A 24,085-nucleotide genomic window follows, 5' to 3' on the forward strand; every position below is an offset into this window, starting at 1 on the left:
ATCTATAGTAAAAAGAAAAATGATTAATCTCATTTATCTACATCTGATTTATGCTAGCTATTTTACTTTACTAATCTTTTTATCATCACCTAAGTCACAACACACCTTGAAATGGGGAGACTAGAAGGGGGCTATAACAGCTGCCTTTAAGTCCTGTCATACAAACTATGTTGGTACAAAGGCCTTAATCTCTTAAGGTCCTTTGCAGTTCTAAATCCATGACAAGTATAAAAGTAATGTCTCCTGAAATCAAGAGATAGATAAAATCAATGTTTGAGTCCAGGAAAGGCAATATGATCAATCTAAATAAAATTTCCTTGTGCCTTCTTTAAAATCTCAGACCCTGTGACCTAGGAGATTGTCAGAAACTAAATGGAGTAACAAATTTATACCCCAATTTGGGGGCACTAAAAAGGGAAAATGAAGCAGTAAGAAATCAGTGTTTGATTTCATACTACTATATGTCTTCAAATTTTTAAGTGTTTCACAATGTTAGTAGATCAAACACTATTATAACTACAGACATGTATTCTACAACTATAGCACATAGCTTTAAACTAAAGTTTCCTGGATAATCACCTGATTTTATCAGGAAACCTTTTGGTAGATTTATGCCATTACACATTTAATTGTTTCTGGATAGCCAATCTATTTTGGTAAAGAATCAAGAAAATAGTCAACACTCACAAATGGTAGGAAACATCTTTTCACGTTACCAAATTGACTGAAGTGTTCTTTGATCTCTTCTGTGGGAAGAAAAAATTAAATAGGCCAGTTATTAATTTTTAGATTTTCCATCACAGAATTATATAACTGGAAAGAATTTTAAATATAACCTAGCCCAAGGATCAAATTTTCTTATGACAGAGCTATTTTTCATTTCCTTGTTGGCCCCCCCACAGGAAAGACAATACATAAAATCCAGTAGGAATAAGGGTGGCTGGGTTCCATTTGTGGCAGGCATGGGTTATGCATAGAAGCTATCTATCTACACCAAAGCTATTAACTTCCCAATAAAGTACAAATACCTAACACTGCATTCAAAATCCTTGCATGATCTTACCCCACCATCTTTTTTAGTTGTATCTGAAAATCTGCCCTCTTTCCACCCCATTTCTTCCTATTTTTTCTAACTGAAATACTGACCCTACCATATTAGGCTAATCTGGAATACTGTTTACTAAGTCACATCACGTAAGGATCACCTTGAAATGAAAATTGGAGGGGTCATGACAATTGTTTTCAAGCCATCATACAAACTGTTTATGCACAGCAGCATTTTGTATATAGTCTGTGTTCTGTTTTCCCCTAGTAGACAATGAGCTAAATTTAAAGAGCATGTTGGTTTTTTTGCCTTTCTCTCCCCAGGGATTAGCACATAGTAAAAGCACTTTAATATATATTGATTACTGTTTAAAAGGATTAGACCTATTCTGCTTGGTGCGGGGGCAGAAGTAGAAGCAAAATCTATTTAAATATTATGTAAAGGAAAACTTCCTAACATAATTAAAACTATCCACAAGTAGAGTAAGCTGTCCTTCACTAATGGATGATTATTTACTAGGAATGGCATTGTGGAAGAGGGAATCCCTTCATTAATAGAGCCTCAGTTCAATTCTATTCTGTGACTCCAATTGAAATTTTAGGCATAAAGGCTCTGCTCAATCTCACCACTTCCATAAATCCTCCCCTGACCATCCAGCTGAAAATTATTTGCCTTTTCTGCCCTTAGTTGGCCTTATTTTTAGAGATACAGATAATGATCACTTTTAATGATCTGAGATTTTGTTCAGGTGGAAGACTGATACTAAGTCTAGAGTCAATGTCATAAGATGTATTTTTTAATTTTGGTTTTACAACTTAGTATTTGACTTTGGATAAACCACAATGTCACTTTCCTCTTTTAAAATGAGCTCTGGAGAAATTTCTCCCTAAGGTTCTTATTTTCTATACTGCTATGTACATGGAAGTTAATTTTATTTGGTGTTAAATCCAGGATTTAAAAATATAATAAAAATAAAAAACTACCATAACTGTGTTCTTTCCACTATACTATTCATACTGGGTTATAACATTTTTTTCCAACAAAACCAACTCCTACTCTCCCTCAGCCAAGTCTTGTGCCTTGAAACAATCACTAGCTGGTGACTCTGGACAAGTCACCAAATCTGCCTATTTTCCAATGCTGATTGCCCCTAGTCCTATCTGGCAAGGTTGCTTTGAGAATCAAATGATACCTCAGTACTCATTGTTAACTGGTTCCAGAAAACACCACAAGTGGCAAAACAGTACCCAATGAATTTTTCCCATAAGGAGAGTACATCTCCAATCCTCAGCCCAACATCACTCTTCACCCAATTCTCCAAAGGGGCAGTGGACTTCCAGCTTAGGGAGAAATGAGTCAAGTCAGCCTAACCCAGCCCAATCCATCCAGGTTCCTTCCTTCCTTGACCCAACTCACTTTCAGAGAATTGCCAGGACCTCTCTCCCCACCCCATGAAGTAAGCTGCCCAAGACTAAGGACAATAGTAACAGCAGGAGGGATGATGGTGGGGATTGGACTCAGGGCTGAGCTCTATACTAGACCAACTTCCCATCTCTACCGCTTAACCAAAAAGAACAACTTTTACAAGTTCAAAGTGCCAGCAAGTGTCAGGTACTGGAGCATTTTTTTTTCCTTCTCGAAATGCCTCCAATACCAGATTCAACGAGTTTTAAAGCAGAGGAATGCTTAAGTGCTACTCTATTTCTCTTAGCACAGTGCCTGGTGCATAGTAAGCACTATATAAATAAATGTTAGCTGTTATACTTATCGTTTTTGTTAATTGTTTTTAAGCCTGTTTGTTTCTTCTCCTGGAAAATGTCTTATATAAAAATCCTTGTTTATCCAGGGTAGTCCCTACCTCTGTCCAAAGAACTGGTTATTAAGTAACGAAGCACAGTGTGGATTGTTGGGATGGGCGCAAAACGGGACAAAAAAAAAAATTACATCTTTATTTGCACTAACCTCCAAAGGAAATTAATCGCTTCCTTTTAAGTTATAAAAACCACTACCTCCACCTAAAGCATTACTTTGACAAGTTTCACCGGGCTATCAAGGAGCCTTATTTCATATCTAAACCCTCCTTGACAAGAAACACCTCCGGTTTGTGCCATCCGACTGGAAGAGCACGGAGCCATAGCCGGCCAGGCCCAGGGGGAGTCATGGTGCGCTCCTCTTCCGCCTCCCTCCTGCTCCGCATTCCTTCTGCAGGTCTCTCCAAAGGTACCTAGTCTCTCCTCCAAGAGCAGCGAGACCTTCCTTTTTCTTCGCGTAGTGGGTTCCTCGTAATCTCTGGCCACTAGGCGGAATCCCTAGCTCAGGCACTTACTAGGGTGACCCTCCAGGGACATCATTTACGCCCCCTGCCTCAGTTTCCCTATCTGTAGAATGGGAACATAACGACGGCATCTACCTCCCAAAAGGGCTGTGAAGATAAAACTGGATTATGTATCAGGTTTGGCAAACTTAAAAACATGTAAATACCAGCAATCGTTAGTGACAAAGACTGGTGGGGAGAGATCGGATCCAGCCGCTTCCTCCCGATCCCCGTAATTGCCGGGGAGCTCCGGCAAACCCCCCCGGGCCACCCATGACCTCCAGTTACTCACTAGAGGCAGCCGTCCAAGGAATGCGATTGACAAAAACCGTGGCCAAATGTCGCCCCGCGGTTGTAGACCGCGAATACGCCGCAGCAGCCATAAGGGAAGCTGGCGAACACGCACAACTCGCCAAGGTGAGGAAGTCAGCGGTCCGGAAATGGAGCCGGTGACGTCCTTCCGGGTCAGGAGCCCTCTGGGGGAATGATGGGAACGATGGGGAAGATGGCGGCGCTGGCCGCTGAACCCGGGGAGGATGCTTTTCGGAAACTTTTCCGTTTCTATCGGCAGAGCCGCCCCGGGACCGCCGATCTGGGAGGCGTGATCGACTTCGCTCAGGCTTCCCCCGCGCGGGGCACCTGCCACAAGGTACGGAGAGAAGGGGACGGGGCGCGCAGGCTTTTCCTCCCGCGTCCGTCCGGGGCAGGCGCACTGCCCGGTGCCCGCCGCAGCGCCCGGGAGGTGGAGAGGGACCAGCGCACCGAACCGTGTCGGGCCGGCAGCAGCCCCGCCTCTGGGGCGCGGATCTTCGTTCCGCCCGCAGCCCCCAGCGCCGCCCACAAGCTCCTCCATGTCCTGGCCGTCTGCTGTCCCAGGGTCCCAGAGCTCGGGGCACGTAGCTGGCGCTTCCGAGGCGCCCGAGACATCCGGAGGTGGTGTGCGAGTCACCGCTTACCTTCAGGTGGTGGGTGTCTCAGTGGGAGCCCGCGGGCCGCGCCCGTATCTAACGAACCGCTGGGCTTTGTACGGGACACGTCGGTTTCCCGCCTTCTCACTGGGTAGGTAGGGCTGGGGTGAGAATCAAATAACTAAATCCATTCTAAAAAGGATAGTCGCTGCCTGGTAACCACCTTGCTGACTGTGAGACTGCCGACCAAAGAGATCTTAAAAGGCACAGGTCTAGAGCCGGAAGGGACCGCACAGCTCTGATTGACAAGGAGGTCCGGAGCTGAAACCGCCTGAGCAGGATTGCGTAGGGAATGCGTGGAAGAACTGGGTTCTCTTAGTGTACGCAGTGAAGTACAAGTAGACGTAATTGGAGAGAGGAGCATTATATCGAAACGTACTGAAAGCAACAAGTGACGCACTGACAACAGAGGAAGACACAGACATACAAAGCAGAAATAATATAATGAGTCTGAAACCATGTAGTGTATGGTCAGACAACCCTTGCACGTTTCAGTGTGACCTGAGTCCTCTCCTATCCTCCATGGTAACAAGATCTGTAACGTTTAACGAAAGACTATCCTCTTTTTCGTTCCTCGATGCCTCCAGAATTGTTACTTCTAGTCTGGCCCTCCTCGTCGTGCACAGGGAATGAGCCAGCTGCTATTCCCATCTTTGTTATTTTTTGTATCATTTCTACTTCTTGCCACATTTTGGGAACTGATGTTAGTGTCAAAATATGGTGGCTCCACTGCCATTGACAGCAAGAAGAACTTAAAGATCTTGTTACATCTTTTCCAGTGTTTATGTTGTTTTTTTTCCTTTCAGTTACATTCTTAAATTCTCTTGATATGACTTATTTGAGCTCTGGCCATGCTTGCTGTAATTTTTTTTTTCTCTTGTGAGGCAATACTACTTATGATGGTCCAGGACATCCTTTTTGATAAAATTTTCTAAATGAGAGATTCAAAGCACCATTATTTGGCCTGTAGCACATCTAATTCAAATCTGATTACAATGTAATTAGGAAGTATTTAACAAAATAAAAATACATTAGGGGCAGCTAGGTGGCGCAGTGGATAGAGCACCAGCCCTGAATTCAGGAGGACCCAATCTGGTCTCAGACACTTAACTTCCTGGCTGTGTGACCCTGGGCAAGTCACTTAACTCTCATGGCCTCAGCAAAAAGACAAAAACAAAAAAACAAAAAAAAATAAATAATAAAATAAAATAATATAATAACAAATATAATATAATAAATATAATAATAAAAAATAAATAAAATAAAAATACAATAAAACATACATAATGTTAAGAAAACACAGAAGAAAAATAACATTGTCTATAACCATGATATGGTTACTGATCTCCAGATCATCTTGGAGAATCAAATAGGCCTTAGGAGGCATTGCTATCAATACTAATAGTGATGAAATTCCAGTTCAGCTATTTAAAATGCTAAAAAATGATGCTCTTTTTGTGCTGTGCTCAGTATGGTAGCAAATTTGGAAAGCACAACAGTGGTCACTGGATTGGAAATAATCAGTTTACATCGTAATCCTAACAAAAAGCAATGCCAAGGAATGTTCAAATTACTGAACAATTGCATTCATTTCACATACAGCAAGATTATGCGTAAAATTTCACAAATTGGAACAATACTATATGATGATCAATTCTGATGGACATCGACATCTTCAACAATGAGATGAACCAAATCAGTTCCAATAGAGCAGTAATGAACTGAACCAGTTACACCCAGTGAAAGAACTCTGGGAGATGACTATGAACCGCTACATAAAATTCCCAATTCCTCTAATTTTGTCCACTTGCATTTTGGATTTCCTTCATAGGTTAATTGTACACTATTTCAAAGTCCGATCTTTTTTGTTCAGCAAAACAACTGTTTGGATATGTATACATATATTGTATTTAATTTATACTCTAACATATTGAACATGTATTGGTCAACCTGCCATCTGGGGGCTGGAGAAGGAGGGGAAATAATAGAACAGAAGGTTTGGCAATTGTCAATATTGTAAAATTACCCATGCATATATGTGGTAAATAAAAACTATTAAAATATAAAAAAGAAAAAAAAATCACTTTTTTCACCATTAGAAATTAAAAAAAAAAAAAGATTTCACAAGTTGGGCTGTAGCAATATGTAAACTAAGAATTGCAATAAGCGCAAGCTAGTTTTTAAAGAGGAAAAGAAAACTAGAATCAAATTGTCAGCATCTGCCGGATTATAGAGAAAACAAAAGGGTTCCAGAAAAATATCTATTTGTACTTCATTGCATACACTAAAATCTTTTGTGTGGGTCACAACAAAATGTATCAAGTCCTCAAAGATGTGGGTCATCTTCCCTGTCTCCTAAGGAAGCTGAATGGAGGTCAAGAAACAATCAAAACTGAACATGGAACAGTTGATTGGCATAAGGTTGGAAAAGGAGTACAATAAAGATGTATATTGTCACCTTATTTATTTAATTTGTTTTCGGAGTATATTAGGTGAAATGCCAAGCTAGATGAATCAAAAGCCAGAATTTAAGGTTGCTAGGAGAAAAAGCAATAACCTCAGATATGGAGATGATACCACTTTGACCGCAGAAAGTGAAATATTAAAAAGCTTCTTGAGAAGAGTAAAAGAGAAGAGTTTAAAAGGTGGCTTGAAACTTAACATCAAAAAAATCAAGATTTTGACACCTGATCTCATTACTTTCTGGCAAATAGAGGGCAAAGAAATGGAAGAGCAGTGCCAGATTTTAAATTCTTGATTTCAAAGTTAATTGCAGATGGTGACTACAACCATGAAATTAAAAGATGCTTGCTCCTTAGAAGTAAATTTGGACAGCATATTAAACAGCAGAGACATCACTTTGTCACCAACGTCTATATAAACAAAGATATAGTTTTTCCAGGAGCAATGTATAGTTGTGAGAGTTGGTACAAGGAAAGCTGAGCACTCCAGAATTGATCCTTTTGAATTGTGGGACTGGAGAAGTTTTGAGAGTCCCTTGTACATCAAGGAGATTAAATTAGTTAAGACTTAAAAGAAATTCAGACTATTCACTGTAAGGTCAAACACTGAAGCTTAAATACTTAATTGGATTAAATAAATTTTTGATGAAAATAGAATTCAGTGGAAAAGACCCTTAGAAAAGATTGAAAGCAAAAGGAAAGGGATAGTAAAGGATGAAATGGATAGGTTTTATCATAGAAACAATGAAAATGAATGAGCTTGGAAAGACTTCAAGAGATAATAGAGGATAGAAGGACCTGGTGTGCTATTGTCCAAGTGGTCCTGAAGAGTTGAACACAACTTAATGACTGAAAAAAATGTATTTGAGTTTAATTCCACTGTTCCAAATGACTATAGGAATACTTAAAAATTCAAGGATCCATAGTCTGAGAGTACTCTCTGATTACAATACTTCTTTCCCAGTTTACAAGTGGCTGAAAAATTCATCACTCTGTGACTAAATTGATGATGGGATTCCAAATTTAGCCACACTAGACCTCAGCTGATAGGTGTATACTAAATTTCAACTCTGTATATGGTGGTGTTCCATTGATAAGGCCTTTAAGTATATTTCTTGCAATTGATCCTTTATTTCTGTTAATACAATTACCACCTTAATTCAAGCCTAGTCTGTTCCATTTGTCTCCCTGCCTCAAGGCCTTCCCCACTTTAGTCCATCTTGTATGCTGCTGCCAAAATAACTTTTTAAGTGCAAAATCTGATCATGTCATTCCCTTACTCATTAAACTCTAGTGGCTTTCTGTTGCCTTAGGATAAAATGCAAACTCTTAAAGGCATTTAATTTTAACAATATGGCCTCATCTTCTTCTTAGCCTCCTGAATGACTTTCTATTTTCCTGTCATTCCTTTTCCCATCTCTAAGCCTTTGTACTGACCATCCCCCATGCCTGTAATGCTTTCTTCATCTCCATGCCATCCCTCCACTTATCTTCTTTTTTTTTCCAGGACACAGTTGAAGTGCTTCCTTTACATTGAAGCCTTTCCAGTGATCTACTAGTATTTCATGATTACTAGTACTTCATGATTAAAAATAACTTTCTTAAATGCCACCTTTTTTGTCCATCAAACCTTGAGAAAGTAGGATGGGGAAATGTGTATCATAGGCAATGAGCTCTCTGATGATATCCTCATCAGTCCTCTGCTAATGTATCTTATTTAATGGTTGTGACCCAGGGTTCATCAAGTATCAAGTACCTACTATGTGTAAAGCACTGGGGATACAAATACAAGGGGCTTATATATTCCACTATGGATAATTACTGTGCAATACATATGTGTAAGAATAAACACAATATTGTTGAGTCAAAAACTAGGCTCTAGAATCCTCAGCTCTAGCTGTATAACCTCATGGAAGTCAGTTGCTGTCTCTGAGCCTTATGATTGTACACTCATAAAATAAAAATAATAATGTGCTACTTGTCCTTCCTGTCCCACTTTCCTCTGGTTATTGTGTTGGACAGAAGAGGTAGCATATATGAAAATGCTTTTTAATCAGAAAGTATTATTTAAATTTAAGGTTTTTTTTATAATTGCCATTTGTTTCAGAAGCATCTTTTTTGAGGTCACATGGATAAGTTATTTTCCAGAATGTCATTTTTCAGCATTTTTTGGCAATCTGACTTCTATTGCCTTCCTGCCAGGTATTGAGGTCTCCACTAAGTGTGTCCTCGGTCAGTGAGCAAGATGCGTGTAGAGCAGGACTTCAGCCAGTCAGCAAGTGGAAAGCTTATGGCTTGGAAGGCTATCCAGGTAAGCTCCTCCCTGCTCTAGATGAGGTACAGTCAGTGAGGAATCAGGTAATGAGATAGACAGACACACATAATCCCCTTGCAAAATTTAGTCTAAAATTCTGGCTTTGATTTCTTTGTATAAGGCTCTCCCAGAGAGACTCCACTACTAATATATTTTGGTACCTTCTCTGAAACTAATTCTCTTAGAGATTTATCTAAAGCAGTGACTTGCCCAGCAAACAGCCAAAATGCCGATTCAGGTTTTCTTGACTTTAAAACCAGTACTCTATTCATGCTGCCGTTCTGCCTCCCTTGACTTAGAAAAGAGTAATAATTGTTTCATTCTTTTTACCTAGATCCCCAGTGCCTAACACAATACCTGATATGTAGGAGGCAATTAAATAAGTACTTGTTGATTGATCAAAATACATATATTAGAAGTCAGCAATCTCTGACTCATATGCCAAAGAGTATTTGCTAAAGGAAAGGCAAATATCTATGATAAGTTCCTTTACAATAGATACTTTCCCAAACTTCTGGCTCTTCTGCCTTATTAACCTTCACCTTCATTGCAGTAGAGGCTTTATGGAGGATATAATACTATTCCTTATTTCCATCCCAAATTCTGCATGCATTCTTTTTTTTTCCTTATCCCCTCAGACTGGAATGGCAACTTAAAATAGTTGGTGATACCAGAATACAAAGAAAGCATTGAGTACTGTGTAGAGTCTAGAATTTTGAATTCTTATCATGCCTGTAGAAGATGACAAGCAGAAAAAATTAAGTTTGTAGATAGAATAAAAATAGAGAAATCAATAAAGTGAGTAATCAAGTGAAAATACCTATCTTCCACAATAATTGGGCCCTTGTGCACTTTAAAGATTATAATATATTTGGGAGAAATTTTCTATCCTATTTCTAAAAGAAATTGAATTAATTTAAATATAACAAAATTGAATCTATATTTTTATCAGTTGTACAAAAGAAGAAAATAGATATATTTTTAAAAGCTAGTTATGCTTATATGCATAATTTGCAGGAATAAGTCTGGGATTGGGTTTTTTTATTTGTTTGTTTTAGTTTCAGGTAAAGCAATACAGACTTTCTTAATGAAATTCTGGGTCAAGAAATTAACCCACTTTTCCTAGTTGATAAATGGCCAAAGTATTTGAAAAGGAAGAAATCCAAGCTATCAATAACATGTGAACAAATATTCTAAATCACTAATAATAAGGAAAATGTAAATTTAAGAAATTCTGAGGTTCTGTCAGATTGACAGATTGACAAAGTGATTTAAAAAAAGAGAAAATGACAAATATTAGAAGAGCTGCATTGGAAAAATGCAGTAATTCATTTTTTGATAGAAATTTGAATTGGTACAACAGTTCTGGAAAGCAGTTTGTCACTCTGTCTCAAAATTTATTAAATTATACATACCCTGTGATCCAATGCTATTAGTATACTCTAGGACTCTAAAGTAAAAGATCTCCTATATAAAAAAATACATATAGCTTTTTTTTATGAAGGTATGGATGATCTAATTATAGTATATGAATATAATGGGCTAGTATTATGATATAAAAAATGATGCAAGTTACAATTCCAAAAAAACTTATGAACTGATGCAGAGTAAAGTGAATAGAACCAGGAGAGCAGTACAGTAACAACAATATTTAAGTAAACAACTTTGAAAGACTTAAGAACTTGGATTAATTCAATGGCCAATTTTAATTCCAGAGTACCTAGCAAACCAGTGATAAAGCATTCTGCTCATCTTCTGCCAAAGAAGTGATGGTTTCAGAGAATAAAATAAGACATTTTATATACCTGGTCAATGAAGAAATTTATTTTTATTTTGCTTCAGTAAACATCTGCTACAGAAATTTTGTTTTTTTTTAAACTGAGAATAAAGGGAGATGGCAGAAAGAAAAAATGAATTTTTTGGGGGGGGAACCTTTAATTAAAATAAAAAAGCAATATTGAAAAACTAAGTAGATGAAAAAATGACTATTGCTCATATTATTTCATGCTATTGAAATAATTCATTAAGTTAATCTTATCAGTTCTTTGGGGCATTGACCTTGCACATTGAAAATTAACTGGTCCCAGAATTTTTTTTAAAGTAGGGATGATGGAGAAGAGAACAGACATTTATTAAGTAGTTAGTATGTGCCTAACATTGTGCTAAATACTTCTCAAATATTATCTCTTGAAGATCTTCATCAGAAGAAAAAGAATAGGTTGGATTACATTTGGGAAATTACATAGTACTTTCAGTGATCTCAGCCTGCTTTCTGACTCAAAGACTCATTTTTTTTTTTTTTTTTTTTTTTTAATAACCTAAGAACACAATACCCAAAGGACAATGGAAAGATGTGTCATGATCTTTGGTATACTGCAGCAGCATGTTTCCAATGATGATCTAAGCTGAGAAAGTAAGAGATGTTATATAATGGGCTGGTCCACTAGAAAGAACAAAGGATAACAGATGGGGTAGCCTAAGAAACAGATTACTACCCACTAAATATCATAAGACCTAGAAGAAAACCTGGAGCATCTTGACTGGATCTTTTTTGAAAGCTGACAGAATATGTATAAGAAGTAAAGTGGATTATGTACCAATTCAAATACCCACTGAGCTCACAGATCCATTAAAGTCTTTCATAAAAAGACCTGATATAAATATGCAAAGTGTAGTTATAGAGGAAATACTTTAAATGATATCCTTTAAATATGTATTTTAATATTTTCTATTTCTGTTACTAACAATATCTTTGTTTTAGGTTAACTGAAGAAATCTTTTAATTATTCTTCTGACACTTTATATCCTCATATACCTGAGAAATGCCCTTTAACTTTTTTTTTTTCCTCCCCTGAGGCTGGGGTTAAGTGACTTGCCCAGGGTCACACAGCTAGGAAGTGTTAAGTGTCTGAGACCAGATTTAAACTCGGGTCTTCCTGAATTCAAGGCTGGTGCTCTATCTACTGCGCCACCTAGCTGCCCCCTGCCCTTTAACTTTTGATGCTCTGCTTTTGTTTCTTTGTAGATTCTTTAATCCTTTGCTCAGTACTAACAGTTGCATTTTGTGGCATACCAGGTTTTGTGTGCTTTCTTGATATTTCCTAGCATTCCATAAACATTTTAAATTGTCCTTATAAAATGTATTTTGTTTTTCTTATAGTAAGCATTTTTATGCTTACCAGATACTTGCATACATAATTAACTCATATATGCAATTTATATATTCATCCCAACAGCTTTCATTTTATTCTTTATTTCTTTCACCTATAGATCATTAAACACTGTTCTACCTAGACAGTAGAATTCTGAAATAGTTTTCATTTCTATAGTCTTGGTGCATATCTTTAGTTACATGTGCTTTTCCTTGATACCAACTGATACCCAATTTTGTTGGACATTTGATTCATAGTCAGAATGCTATGTTGATTATAAAGTAATCCATGGCCTCTTTCATGTCATTTTGTGTGGATACTTTAGTCATAAATATAAATAAACTCCTGAATAACTGTCATGAAAACTATTGCTGTTAAGATATTTTTGGAGGTTTAGAAATATAATGTTAAATTGTCTTCTGATAATTTCCAGAGATATTGTATAGTGGATATAGTATTGGAAGGGAGCTTGAGCTAAATGTCCTCTATAAAGAACTTGTATTTATGTCTGTTTGGAGAGATATTATATTGTGTTTTCAACAAATTCAGCTAACTTTTATTACATCAACCACGTACAAGGCACTATGCTAGGAGAAATGAAACAGCCATTGCTTCAAAAACGTTAAAGTTTCCTTGGAGGGAAGGAGATAGGTTTATAACATATGTAAAGTAATTTCAAGAGATAAAATTCACTACCTGGATGAATGGGAACTGGGAATGAGGAAGATTTGCTAGAAGAGAATACATAAGCTCAGAAAAATGAACTTCAGGCATAGGGGACTACTAGTTTGAACAAAGACCAGAAATAGTCAAGTTCAGGAAACACCTATTCATCTATTTGGATCATGGAGTTTATATGAAAGAAGTCTGGAAAAGTAGATTGGAACCATATTGTGGAAAACCTTTAAGTTTTATATTTATATAAAGGATTTGATTTCATCCTAAGGACAATAGGGCACCAGTCTTGAAGTTTAAAAAAAGTAGTGACTGGGGTTGCTAGATGGCGCAGTAGAGCACCAGCCCTGAGGTAAGGAGGACCTGAATTCAAATGTGGTCTCAGAAACTTAACATGTCCTAGCTGTTTTGCCCCTAGGCAAGTCAATTAACCCCAGTTGCCTCATCAAAAAAAAAAAAAAAAAAAAGTAGTGACTTAGGAAGATTGGCAGCTATATGGAAAATGGAATAGAGAAGAGAGATACTAAAAGTGGATGAATTATTAAGAAGGTTATAAAGTAGTTTAGATGGGAAGACAAAATTCTGAACTTGTATGGGTAGAGAAAAAGGAGATAAATATGAAAACTGAAACGTTAAGATTGAACACAATTATCAGCTGGTTGGATATAAGAGGTGAGGGTAGAGGAACGATTAAGGATGGCTCCCAAAGTGCAAATCTGGGAGTAACTGGGAGAATGGTAACCTCAACAGAAATATATTATTTTTTTTTATTTAGAATTTTTTTTTATAATATTATCCCTTGTATTCATTTTTCCAAATTATCCTTCCACACCCTCCCCCCAATGACAGGCAATCCCATACATTTTACATATGTTACAATATAACCCAGATACAATATATGTGTGTAAATACCATTTTCTTGTTGCACGTTAAGTATTAGATTCCGAAGTTGTAAGTAACCTGGGTGGATAGACAGTAGTGCTAACAATTTACATTCACTTCCCAGTGTTCCATCTCTGGGTGTAGTTATTTCTGTCCATCATTGATCAACTGGAAGTGAGTTAGATCTTCTTTATGTTGAAGATATCCACCTCCATCAGAACACATCCTCATACAGCACTGAGGTGTACAGCGATCTTCTGGTTCTATTCATTTTACTCAGCATCAGTTGATGTAAGTCTCTCCAAGCCTCTCTGTATTCCTCCTGCTGGTCATTTCTTACAGAGCAATAATATTCCATACCCTTCATATACCATAATTTACCCAACCATTCTCCAATTGATGGACATCCATTCATCTTCCAGTTTCTAGCTACAACAAAAAGAGCTGCCACAAACATTTTGGGACATACAGGTCCCTTTCCCCTCCTCAGTATTTCTTTGGGATATAAGCCCAATAACAGCAATGCTGGTGTAAATTGTTAGCACTACTGTCTATCTATTGTATGCACAGTTTGATAACTTTTTGGGCATAGTTCCAGATTGCTCTCCAAAATGGCCAGATTCTTTCACAACTCCACCAACAATGTATCAGTGTCCCAGCTTTCCCACATCCCCTCCAACATTCATCATTATTTGTTCCTGTCTTCTTAGCCAATCTGACAGGTGTGTAGCGGTATCTCAGAGTTGTCTTAATTTGCATTTCTCTGATCAATAATGATTTGGAACACTTTTTCATATGAGTGGATATAGTTTCAATTTCATCATCTGAGAATTGTCTGTTCACATCCTTTGACCATTTATCAATTGGAGAATGGTTTGAGAAATATAGTATTTTAATGGAGCTCAAATGGGGTGAAGATACATTTTATTTTTAACATCTTAAGTTTGAAATTCCTATGGGAGATTTTTTTTAATTTTCACTTTTTGCATTTCCTTATTTTTGCCTTCTGAAAGATAGCATAAATTAGTAATTAGGCAAGAATGTGAAAAGAAGACTCATAAGCCCTTTATGCAATTAGGAAGTTTCTCAGATTATAGAATAGACCAAAGAATCAAATCATGCCCTAATCATCAGCCAATGAGCACAGGGGAAAGAGAAAAGGGAGTCTGAATTAGGAGACTCACTCCTCTTTTGAAATGAGATACTTGCTATAGGAAGAGTCATCAGCCAATCTAGGCATGGAGAACTTACTTAACAATTAGTTTAGGTTAGAAAATTCAATTATCATTCTAGTCTGCTAGACTAGAGGTCATTTATGCATATTTCTAATTACCTTGCCCTACAGCATTATTTTAAAATAAATAGATTAAAGTAGGGCCAATTTGTCAGGTCTGCTTCATTTCCTTGCTAACATGGAATTGGTGAAACAAGATCTCATCAACTCCATCATGAGTAAGCAGCTTAAGATCTTAGTCAATTTATCCAAATTGAGAACTTCTATAATATGGTATCATAGGATCATAAAGTTCATAAATGTAAGTTTGGAAGGAACCTCAAAAATCTTTTAGTCGAAACTCCTTGTTTTAGGAATGAGAAAACTGAATCTAGAGTAGCAAAGTAGTTTGCCTGACGTCATAACAGGAATTAAGATCTGAACTGAAATCCCCAAATTCAATATTCTTTTACCAGGATAAAAGGAACATTCTGTGCACACGCCAGAGCGAAACACCCACCACAACTGCGAAAGGATAGTAGATAAGATGGGGTGTGGGGTAAGAGAAAAAGCACACAAGCCCACTGAAAACCTTCCATTGTGGGAAAGAAGAATTAGACTGACTATCCAAATTGAAAGTCTTCAGAATCGTTGTGCTGACATCATTGTTTTATAACTGTGAAGCCTGAACAGTATACCAGCATCATGCAGGAAACTGAATCACTTTCATTTAAATTGTCTCAGGAAGATTCTGAAGATCACCTGGCAGGATGAGCTGCCAGACACTGAAAAATCCTTTCTCAAACTAAACTAGCCATTTTGTCCAAATGTCACAAATATACTTGCCAAAAAGATTTTCAGGGAGAACTCACCCAGGGAAAATGCTCACAAGTTGGTCAGAAAAAGCAATGCAAGGAAACAAAAGGTCTTTAAGAACTTTAGAATTAATTGTATGGCATGGAAGACACCAGTACAGGACTGTCCGGCATGGTGTGCCCTCATCAGGGAAGGTGCTATGCTCTATGAGAAAAGCAGAATTGATTTAGCTCAAATGATATACAAGATACACAAGTAAAGAAGTCACTCCAAATGTTCATAGCATTCCAAGCTCATATTGGTCTGATCAGCCACAACCACATTCAGACACACTCAACTCTAACATAGTGATGTCATTTTAGTCCTCTTTGAGAACAAAGCAACAATCAACTACTAGGATACAAGTGTTCGTGTTGTCCTTCATACTTTTGCTTTATCTGAGATTCTTAACCTGGGTTATGTGAACATAGATTGTTTTTTTGTTTTGTTTTTTGATATGTTTTTCAATATAATTGGTTATCTTTGTAATTCTTTGTATTTTATACATTGTAAAACATTATTCTGAGAAGACATTCATGGGTTTCACCCATAAGCAAAAGGGTCCATAATACCAAAAAATAGTTAAGAATTCCAGTTTTATAAAAATTTTCTCTGCATAGAAGAAATGAAATGAGAAATTAAAGTTGGATGTGCCTAAATCTCAAAGGGCTATTGATAGTTTCTTTTTGAAAGCTTTCTGGGCAATGTGTGGACAAACTGAAATAAAAATGAATATTTGAGTTGATTTGATATTTGTCATGAAATACTTGCACTGGAGAATAACACAAAAAGTGAGAATTAAAGAATTCATCCAGTCATCAGAGTTTATATGGGTCCAATTGATTTAAAGAGCTGTAACAGGGTTATTTATGGAGGCTCTCAAGACAAGTAAGCAACCATTAATGGGATTTCCTTATTTTCTCTTCTATTCCTACAGGATTTATTTTTATCCCAAACCCCTTCCTTCCAGGTTATCAGCGTCACTGGGTGAAGCAGTGCCTTAAGCTTTACTCCAAGAAACCCAATGTCTGTAACCTGGACAAGCACATGGTTGCAGAAGAGATCCCGGATCTCTGGGGACAGAGCCAGGAGCTCCTGAGGTAAGGTTAATTTCATAAATATTCATAATAATCTGTCTCAGACCTTTGAGGAACTGCTTCCTTTCTTCTACAAATAGTACTGCAGCAAAGGTGGTTAATAATTTCTCATCTGACCTTTCCTGATTCTAAGCAAGTATTCTTATAATTTTATTTCCTCAAAATGCATTTAGATAGGAGCTTTGTTTTAGTTATCATTTTGGGGAAAAAAACAACAGTCATAAGAGCAACTCTTTGTCAAGTGTAACTCTTGCAATATTTTACTCACCTTTTCAGGAGACTGAGAAAATAAGCTAATTGGGGCCTGCCAGGGCACAATATGTCACATTTTGCTCTCTTGCAGAAGAAGCTTTTGTATCCTCCATTAGTGATATGAATAAATATAGCAGTTTCCTGACTGTATGGCTTACTATTTATAATAGAAACAAAGATAACTTTTTTTAAATGTATTTATTTAAAACAAATAGAAAATACAAAAAGGAAAAAAAAATTTATCATATACCCTTCAGAACATGAAACAATAAATTGCCATTTCAAGAAAACTTATTTAATAATAGAAAACATTGTATTTATTGTCATTTTTGTTTGTTCTTCATTCCTGAAAAGAACCATGATATCAAGGAGATGAAGCCAGGACATGCAGGTGAATTGGATTTAAGGAAAGCTATGCAAGGTCACCTGCATCACTTTCCCTTTAGAGCCATCTGGGTCTGGTGATCAGATATAGATGAGAATGACTGGAGATGGCCCAGAATGAATTGGGAGACTGGTCTTTTTAAGCTAAGGTCTTCTATCAGTTTCTGTTTAACTCAGGCCACACTCATTTAGTGATTAAGGCTAAGTAACGATTGAGGAAATTCAAACAGTCCAAAAAATTAAATAAATGAATGAATGAATTTATTTGGGAAGAGAAGACCCTCAGAGTTTCTGGCCAAAGCAGAAATGACTGCTCTTTACATTCAATCTGAGTCTGTCTGACCCAAACAATGATCAAATAGGGCTTAGCTTGGGACTTACTGGTGGCCAATTAGAATCTGATTGGTTTTGGTTCAAGGCCTGGTCCTTAAGAAAGAAATTTTGTTCTCTGTTATGAACTTTTTACTATTTTTTTCCTCTTTCTTCCTCCTACTTCCCCCAAGAAGGGTAGAGTTAAGGATTGATATATTTATGTGTATACACATATGCACACTCCTACATACTACATACACACATATCTAAAATAGTATTAATATGACTGACATATAATATAGATTTCTTTCCTTTGATTGAATGTTTTTTAACTTTGACTTTGAAATCAATGATTACTACTTACTTCTTTTTTTCTAATAAATTCTACTTCTGATCATTGTTATTGTGTTAGTGTATGTCTCTAGTTTCTTATATCTGCTAATTATTTTACTTTACTTCTGGGAGTTAACTTGCCTTCTTTTACTTAACCTTCCCCCACCCAGGGATCCCTCCTTTATCCTCTATCTACTCTTATCCTTTCCCTCCTTTTTTATCCTACTCCTATTAATCTACACAATTTATCCCACTCCATTAACCTATATACCCTTCTATACCCCATCTTATCCTATTCCCACCCTTCTAGGAATTCTCATTCCTTCTAGGAACATATATGTATTGTTTCTTACTTATCCCTATGTGAGTAGGATTTCATAACTATCAGCCCTCTTCCCCAATTTAATGCTTTTGTGTCTATAGAACTTCATATATATAACATAAATTACTGTTTTATCTTGTTCTAACAGTTTGTCCTTCTTGAGTCCCTTGAAATTAGTCTTTGATGTTGTCTCCTACATATCAAATTTTGTTTACAATAAACTCTTGAAAATCTGACAGTTAATTGGTTGTTTTTAGTCAATATTATACTTAATTTTGTTGGAAATAATATTTTCAGTTCGATCCTAGTTCTTTTAATTGTCAATATATAGCATTCCAGGACCTGCAGGCTTTTATTGTAGTCCCTGATAAATCTGTGTTACGCTAATTGTAGCTCCAGAATATTTGGATTGGTTTTTGTTGTTGCTAGTAAAATTGGTTTTTTGATCTGGGCATTTTGAAATTTAGCAATGATGTTCCTGTATGTTTTCCAGTAGGCTCTCTTTCAAGTGGTAATTTATGGATGTTTTTCCTATTTCTATTTTCCCCCCTTCTATCTCTTTAGGACAATTTTCTTTATTTTTTGTAATATTGTATCAAGGTTCTTTTTTTGTTTTTGGCCATAGCTTTCAGGGAGTCCAATTATTCTTATGCTTCTTCTTCTTGATCTGTTCTCCAAATATAGTTTTTCTTTTAATTTTTTATTTCTTTTCTGGTTATACATCTACATTCATTTATTTTTAAATACATTTCTTCATAAACCATGTTGGGAGATAAAAATCAGAACAAAGGGGAAAACCCCAAGAGAGGGGAGAAAAAAAAAAAAAAACAGAAGGGGGAAAAAAAAAGGTAAATTTAGCATCTTGATTTACATTCAGTATCCATAATTCTCTCTGAATGTGGATGACATGCAGAGTTTATTTAGATTGCCTTGAATCACTGAAATGCTTAGAAGAATCAAGTCTTTCATAGTTGATCATCACATAATCTTACTGTTACTATGTATAAATGTATTCTTGGTTCTGTTTGTTTTGCTCAGCATCAATTCATATAATTCTTTCAGGGCATTTCTAGAAATCAGCCTGTTCATCATTTTTTTTGTAGAATAAGAATATTCCATTATTTTCATATACCATAACTTATTTATCCATTCCCCAGTTAATGGGGCATCTACTCATTTTCCAATTCTTTGCCACCACAAAAAGAGCTACTACAAATATTTTTACAGATGTGGGTCCTTTATGATTTTTCATTTTTTCTTCAATTTCTTTGATTTTTAAAAGGCTATCTCCCAGCCCAGTAAGCTTTTGGCCTTCTGGCTTGCTGTTTCAGAGGACCTAACCTGGAAGTATTTACACTTAATACTGGCCAAATCCCAGAAGAACCTTTAAGGACCCACATGGGCTGCAAAAAAATGTTTGTAGTGGCAAGAAACTGGAAACTGGATGCCCATCAGTTGGAGAATGGCTGAATAAATTATGGTATATGAATATTATGGAATATTATTGTTCTATATAAGAAATGATCAGCAGGATGATTTCAGAAAGACCTGGAGAGACTTACTGAATGAAGTGAGTAGAACCAGATTATTGTACAGGGCATCAACAAGAATATGTGATGATTAGTTCTGATGGACGTGGCTCTTTTCAACAAAGAGGAAATTCAGGCCAGTTCCAATGGCTTTGAGTAAACTACATAATATTTTCACCTTTTTTATTGTTTACCAGCTTTTTGTTTTTACTTTTTGCCATCTAGCTGCCCCCGTAATACAGTCTTAACAAGATTGTGCAGGGTATATTCTAGGCATTGAGGATACCAAAAAAATAATAAATAGGATTTTACAGCCTTCTGAGTGCATATAATGGAGAAACAGATAAATATATATGTAATCATCTGAGATAGGATAGAACATTTCACAACTAGGGCTGAAAAGTAGAGGTTCTCAGGAATGATTTTCTATAGGAGGGGGCACAAGAGTCTTGGAGAAAGATTAGAGTTCTAAAAGTTGGAAATAAAAAAGGAATATATAGCAAACACTGGGCAATAGTCTCTGGTCAGTTACAGAGACAGGAAATGAAAAGCCAAGTTTGAAAAACAGCAGATGGGCCAGTTTAGCTGAAACTTAGAGAGTGTACTGTGAAATAATGAAATAAACCTGTATATATTACATTGGAGCCATATTATGAAGAGCTTTAAATTTCAAGGTAAGGAGTTTATATTATACCTGAAGACAAAGAAAGTGCCCCCAAGAAATCTTTCTTTTCCCATAAAAAAAAATAGATGGGGGAGGCCGGTAGGTGGTGCAGTGGATCCAGCATCATCCCTAAAATCAGGAGGACCTGAGTTCAAATCTAGCCTCAGACACTTAACGCTGCCTAGCTGTGTGACCTTGGGCAAGTCACTTGACCCCAATTACCTCAGGAAAAAAATTTTTTTTTTCTTAATAGAACTAGGGACTTGTACAAGCTTAGTGATTTTACATACATTATAATAATCCCCAAATTTGCCAGCTTTTGGTGACTACAACTTATAAAACGAGCCCTTTACTCTCAAAACAGTGGGAGAACCTATTTTTCTTCCTTCTTGTGTTTTTGGCAATACATTTTATTCACTACAACAGTGGTTTTCTAATTCTTGGGTTTTGAGGGGTTTTGCCTCTTTGAAATTTTATTTTCTTCATTTTTTTCATAAGAAGGAATTTTCTGGTTAAATTTTTTCTTTTTAAAAAAATTACTTTGGAAGAAGGAAGAAAGAAGCAGGCTTACTCCCCATTGGTGACAAATCTTCTAATACTTTTTCAGGTACTACATTCATAGATGCTAGAGATTAGAATCATAGAGTCAGAGGGGGGATCTCAGAAGTCAGCTAATCTGATCACTTTCTAAAGAATGAATCCCATCCTTTATTTTTTCAAATTATTTTATTTCTTCAAATTATTCCTTCAAAATGATCATTTTTGTTCAGCCTCTCTTTTGATCATCCAGATTGGAGAGACGCTCAGATGTTGAAAAGTTTTTTTTCTGGAAAAAAATTATCCACTCTTAAATTTTCCCCAGCCTACATTCTTCTACTTCCCCTCAGAACATCTATCCTGATCCTTATTGGAGCTAACCTGGAAGCATGAAAATACAACTTCAAAAAAGTAATTCTTTAGGACTCTCAGTACTCACGTGAGCTCAGAGGAGGAGGTCCTCTGCTCCTTAGGACCTTGGCATTTTCCTTAGTGTATTAGCCATGCAGCATTAACTCCCAGGAGCTCCCCAGGAGTTAATGTAAGATAAAATATGTAAAGAAGCAATTTTGTAAGGGCTTTGGAAAGATAGGCATCCTGTTACATATTTGTACTAATCCAACCATTCTAGAAAGTAGTCTGGAATTAATCTTTTTCAAAAAGTGTATTAATGTCCACACTCTTGACCCTGAGATAACACTTTTAGACGTTTAGCCCTAAGGAATTTAAAGACAGAAAGAAAGATTCTCATATACATCAAAATATTCGAAGCACCACCTTTTGTGATAGCAAAAACTTAGAAACAAAGTAGGAACCCAGTGACAGCAATACTAAAACATCATAGCAAATACATAATGTGGAATATTATTCTATTATAAGAAATAATAACTATGAAGAACTCAAAAGAAAACTTACAGAACAAGTGCAAAATGAAATAAAGATAACCAAGAAAATAACAAACTACAACAATGTAAGTGAAAAGAACAATAAAGTAAAACTGAGTATAGACATCCTCATACAGTATTACTGTTGAAGTGTATAATGCTGAGTGAAATGAGCATTTTACACTTCAACAATAACACTGTATGAGGATGTATTCTGATGGAAGTGGATATCTTTGACAAAGAGAAGATCTAATTCAGTTCCAATTGATCATTGATGGATAGAATCAGCTATACCCAGAGAAGGAACACTGGGAAATGAATATGGACTACTTGCATTTTTGTTTTTCTTTCCAGGTTATTTTTACCTTCTGAATCCAATTCTTCTTGTGCAACAAGAGAACTGTATGGTTCTGCATACATATATTATATCTAGGATATACTATAACATTTAATATGTATAAGACTGCCTGCCATCTAGGGGTGGGGGTGGAGGAAGGGAAGGGAAAAGTCAGAATAGAATTGAGTGCAAGGGATAAGGTTGTAAAAAAAATTACCCATGCATATGTTCTGTCAATAAAGTTATAATTTAAAAAAATAATAATAAAAGAATGAAAAAAAAAAAATAAAGGGCCATTTTAGTTCCCATACATGCTTACCAGCTCAGTTTCATCTTAAGTATCAATGTATATATTCTATCCTTAAATTCCAGTGTCATTTATTTTCATAATCTTTTCTCTATTTTGAAAACTTTTGTTATATATGAAATCATCATCCTTTTTAAAATAGCTTTATTTTCTGTCTTAAAGGTATAAATCAAGTGATAAATCAAGAGGTATAAATCTGTGTTGGAACTTAGTTCATTTCAACCCTGAGGTGATTCAAGGTAATTCCAATAAACTTGTGTTAGAAAAGGGATATCCGTATCCAGAGAGAAAACTCTGAAGACTGTATGTGGATCAAAGCATAATATTTTCACCTTTTTTCTAGTTGTTTGTTCACTTATTTTTTTTTCCCTTTTGACCTGACCTTTTTCTTTTTTGCTCAGTATGACAAATGTGGAAATATGTTTCAAAAAATAGCACACAATTTAACCTATATTAGATTGTTTGCAGTCTTGTGGAAAGAGAAGAGAAAGAAAAAAATAAAACCCAAGGTTTTGTGAAAGTGAATGTTGAAAGCTATCTTTACATGTATTTGGAAAAATAAAATGCCATTAAAAAAAAAAAAAAACAAATCAGGAGTTTTGAGAGAGAAGCAGAGGAAATCAACTCTGTAGGACATCTTAGTCTCACTGGAGCCATATTTGTTTGGTTTTTTTCCTGAGGCTGGGGTTAAGTGACTTGCCCAAGGTCACACAGCTAGGAAGTGTTAAGTATCTGAGACCAGATTTGAAATCAGGTCCTCTGAATTCAAGACTGGTGCTCTATCCACTGTGCCACTTAGCTGCCCCTTGAGCCATATTTGTAATCAACATTAACAAAAAAGCCTCACTTACTACCCTAATACAGATGCGAAAGATCTTTGAAAAGCTGCAGATATGTAGTTGAGGTCTAAATTAGAGTACAGTGTGTTCTTTAGCTTTCCAGAGGAGGGCACCAACAAATCTTTCTTTGCCTTCTCATAAATTTTTAATCTATACAGATACTGATTTAACTTAAACTATATATTGCAATTTGTACCACATTTTTTTAAATTTAGCCATTAAATAGGAATTGTTTTCTGTAGTATACAAATTGTAATCTATAGTTGTTTATATCCTAACCATACTGGTCAACTAGTAGGTTTTGCAGTAGGTTGGTGTCTCAGAACTACCAAAATTTTTTCTCTCATGTCAGATGTTGACTTTTCTAGATTCACAATATCTCTTAGTTTTTGTTTCTTTCTGCTCCAC

General features: G+C 36.3%; 1 protein-coding gene and 1 long non-coding RNA gene across 3 annotated transcripts in view; one reads left to right on the top strand and one right to left on the bottom strand.

The window, feature by feature from the left end:
• Positions 1-686: 686 nt before the first annotated feature.
• Positions 687-3,735, bottom strand: LOC141556180 (uncharacterized). The gene is made up of 2 exons (XR_012486455.1): positions 3,652-3,735; positions 687-746 (listed from the first exon to the last, which is right to left on the bottom strand). It is a non-coding gene; the product is annotated as an uncharacterized LOC141556180 (long non-coding RNA).
• An 18-nt stretch (positions 3,736-3,753) lies between these two features.
• ALKBH1 (alkB homolog 1, histone H2A dioxygenase) overlaps positions 3,754-24,085 on the top strand; it is a 38,015-nt gene continuing 17,683 nt past the window's right edge. The window contains exons 1-3 of one of the 2 annotated variants that reach the window (XM_074289884.1): positions 3,754-4,008; positions 8,992-9,100; positions 16,851-16,980. In XM_074289884.1, coding sequence (XP_074145985.1) covers positions 3,844-4,008; positions 8,992-9,100; positions 16,851-16,980 — 404 coding nt within the window. In that variant the 5' untranslated portion in view covers positions 3,754-3,843. Of the gene's footprint in view, positions 4,009-8,991; positions 9,101-16,817; positions 16,981-24,085 lie in introns of both variants that reach the window. The other variant, XM_074289883.1, reaches the window with a different exon arrangement.

This window comes from Sminthopsis crassicaudata, chromosome 2, assembly GCF_048593235.1.
Source record: "Sminthopsis crassicaudata isolate SCR6 chromosome 2, ASM4859323v1, whole genome shotgun sequence".
NCBI classification, from domain to species: Eukaryota; Metazoa; Chordata; class Mammalia; order Dasyuromorphia; family Dasyuridae; genus Sminthopsis; species Sminthopsis crassicaudata.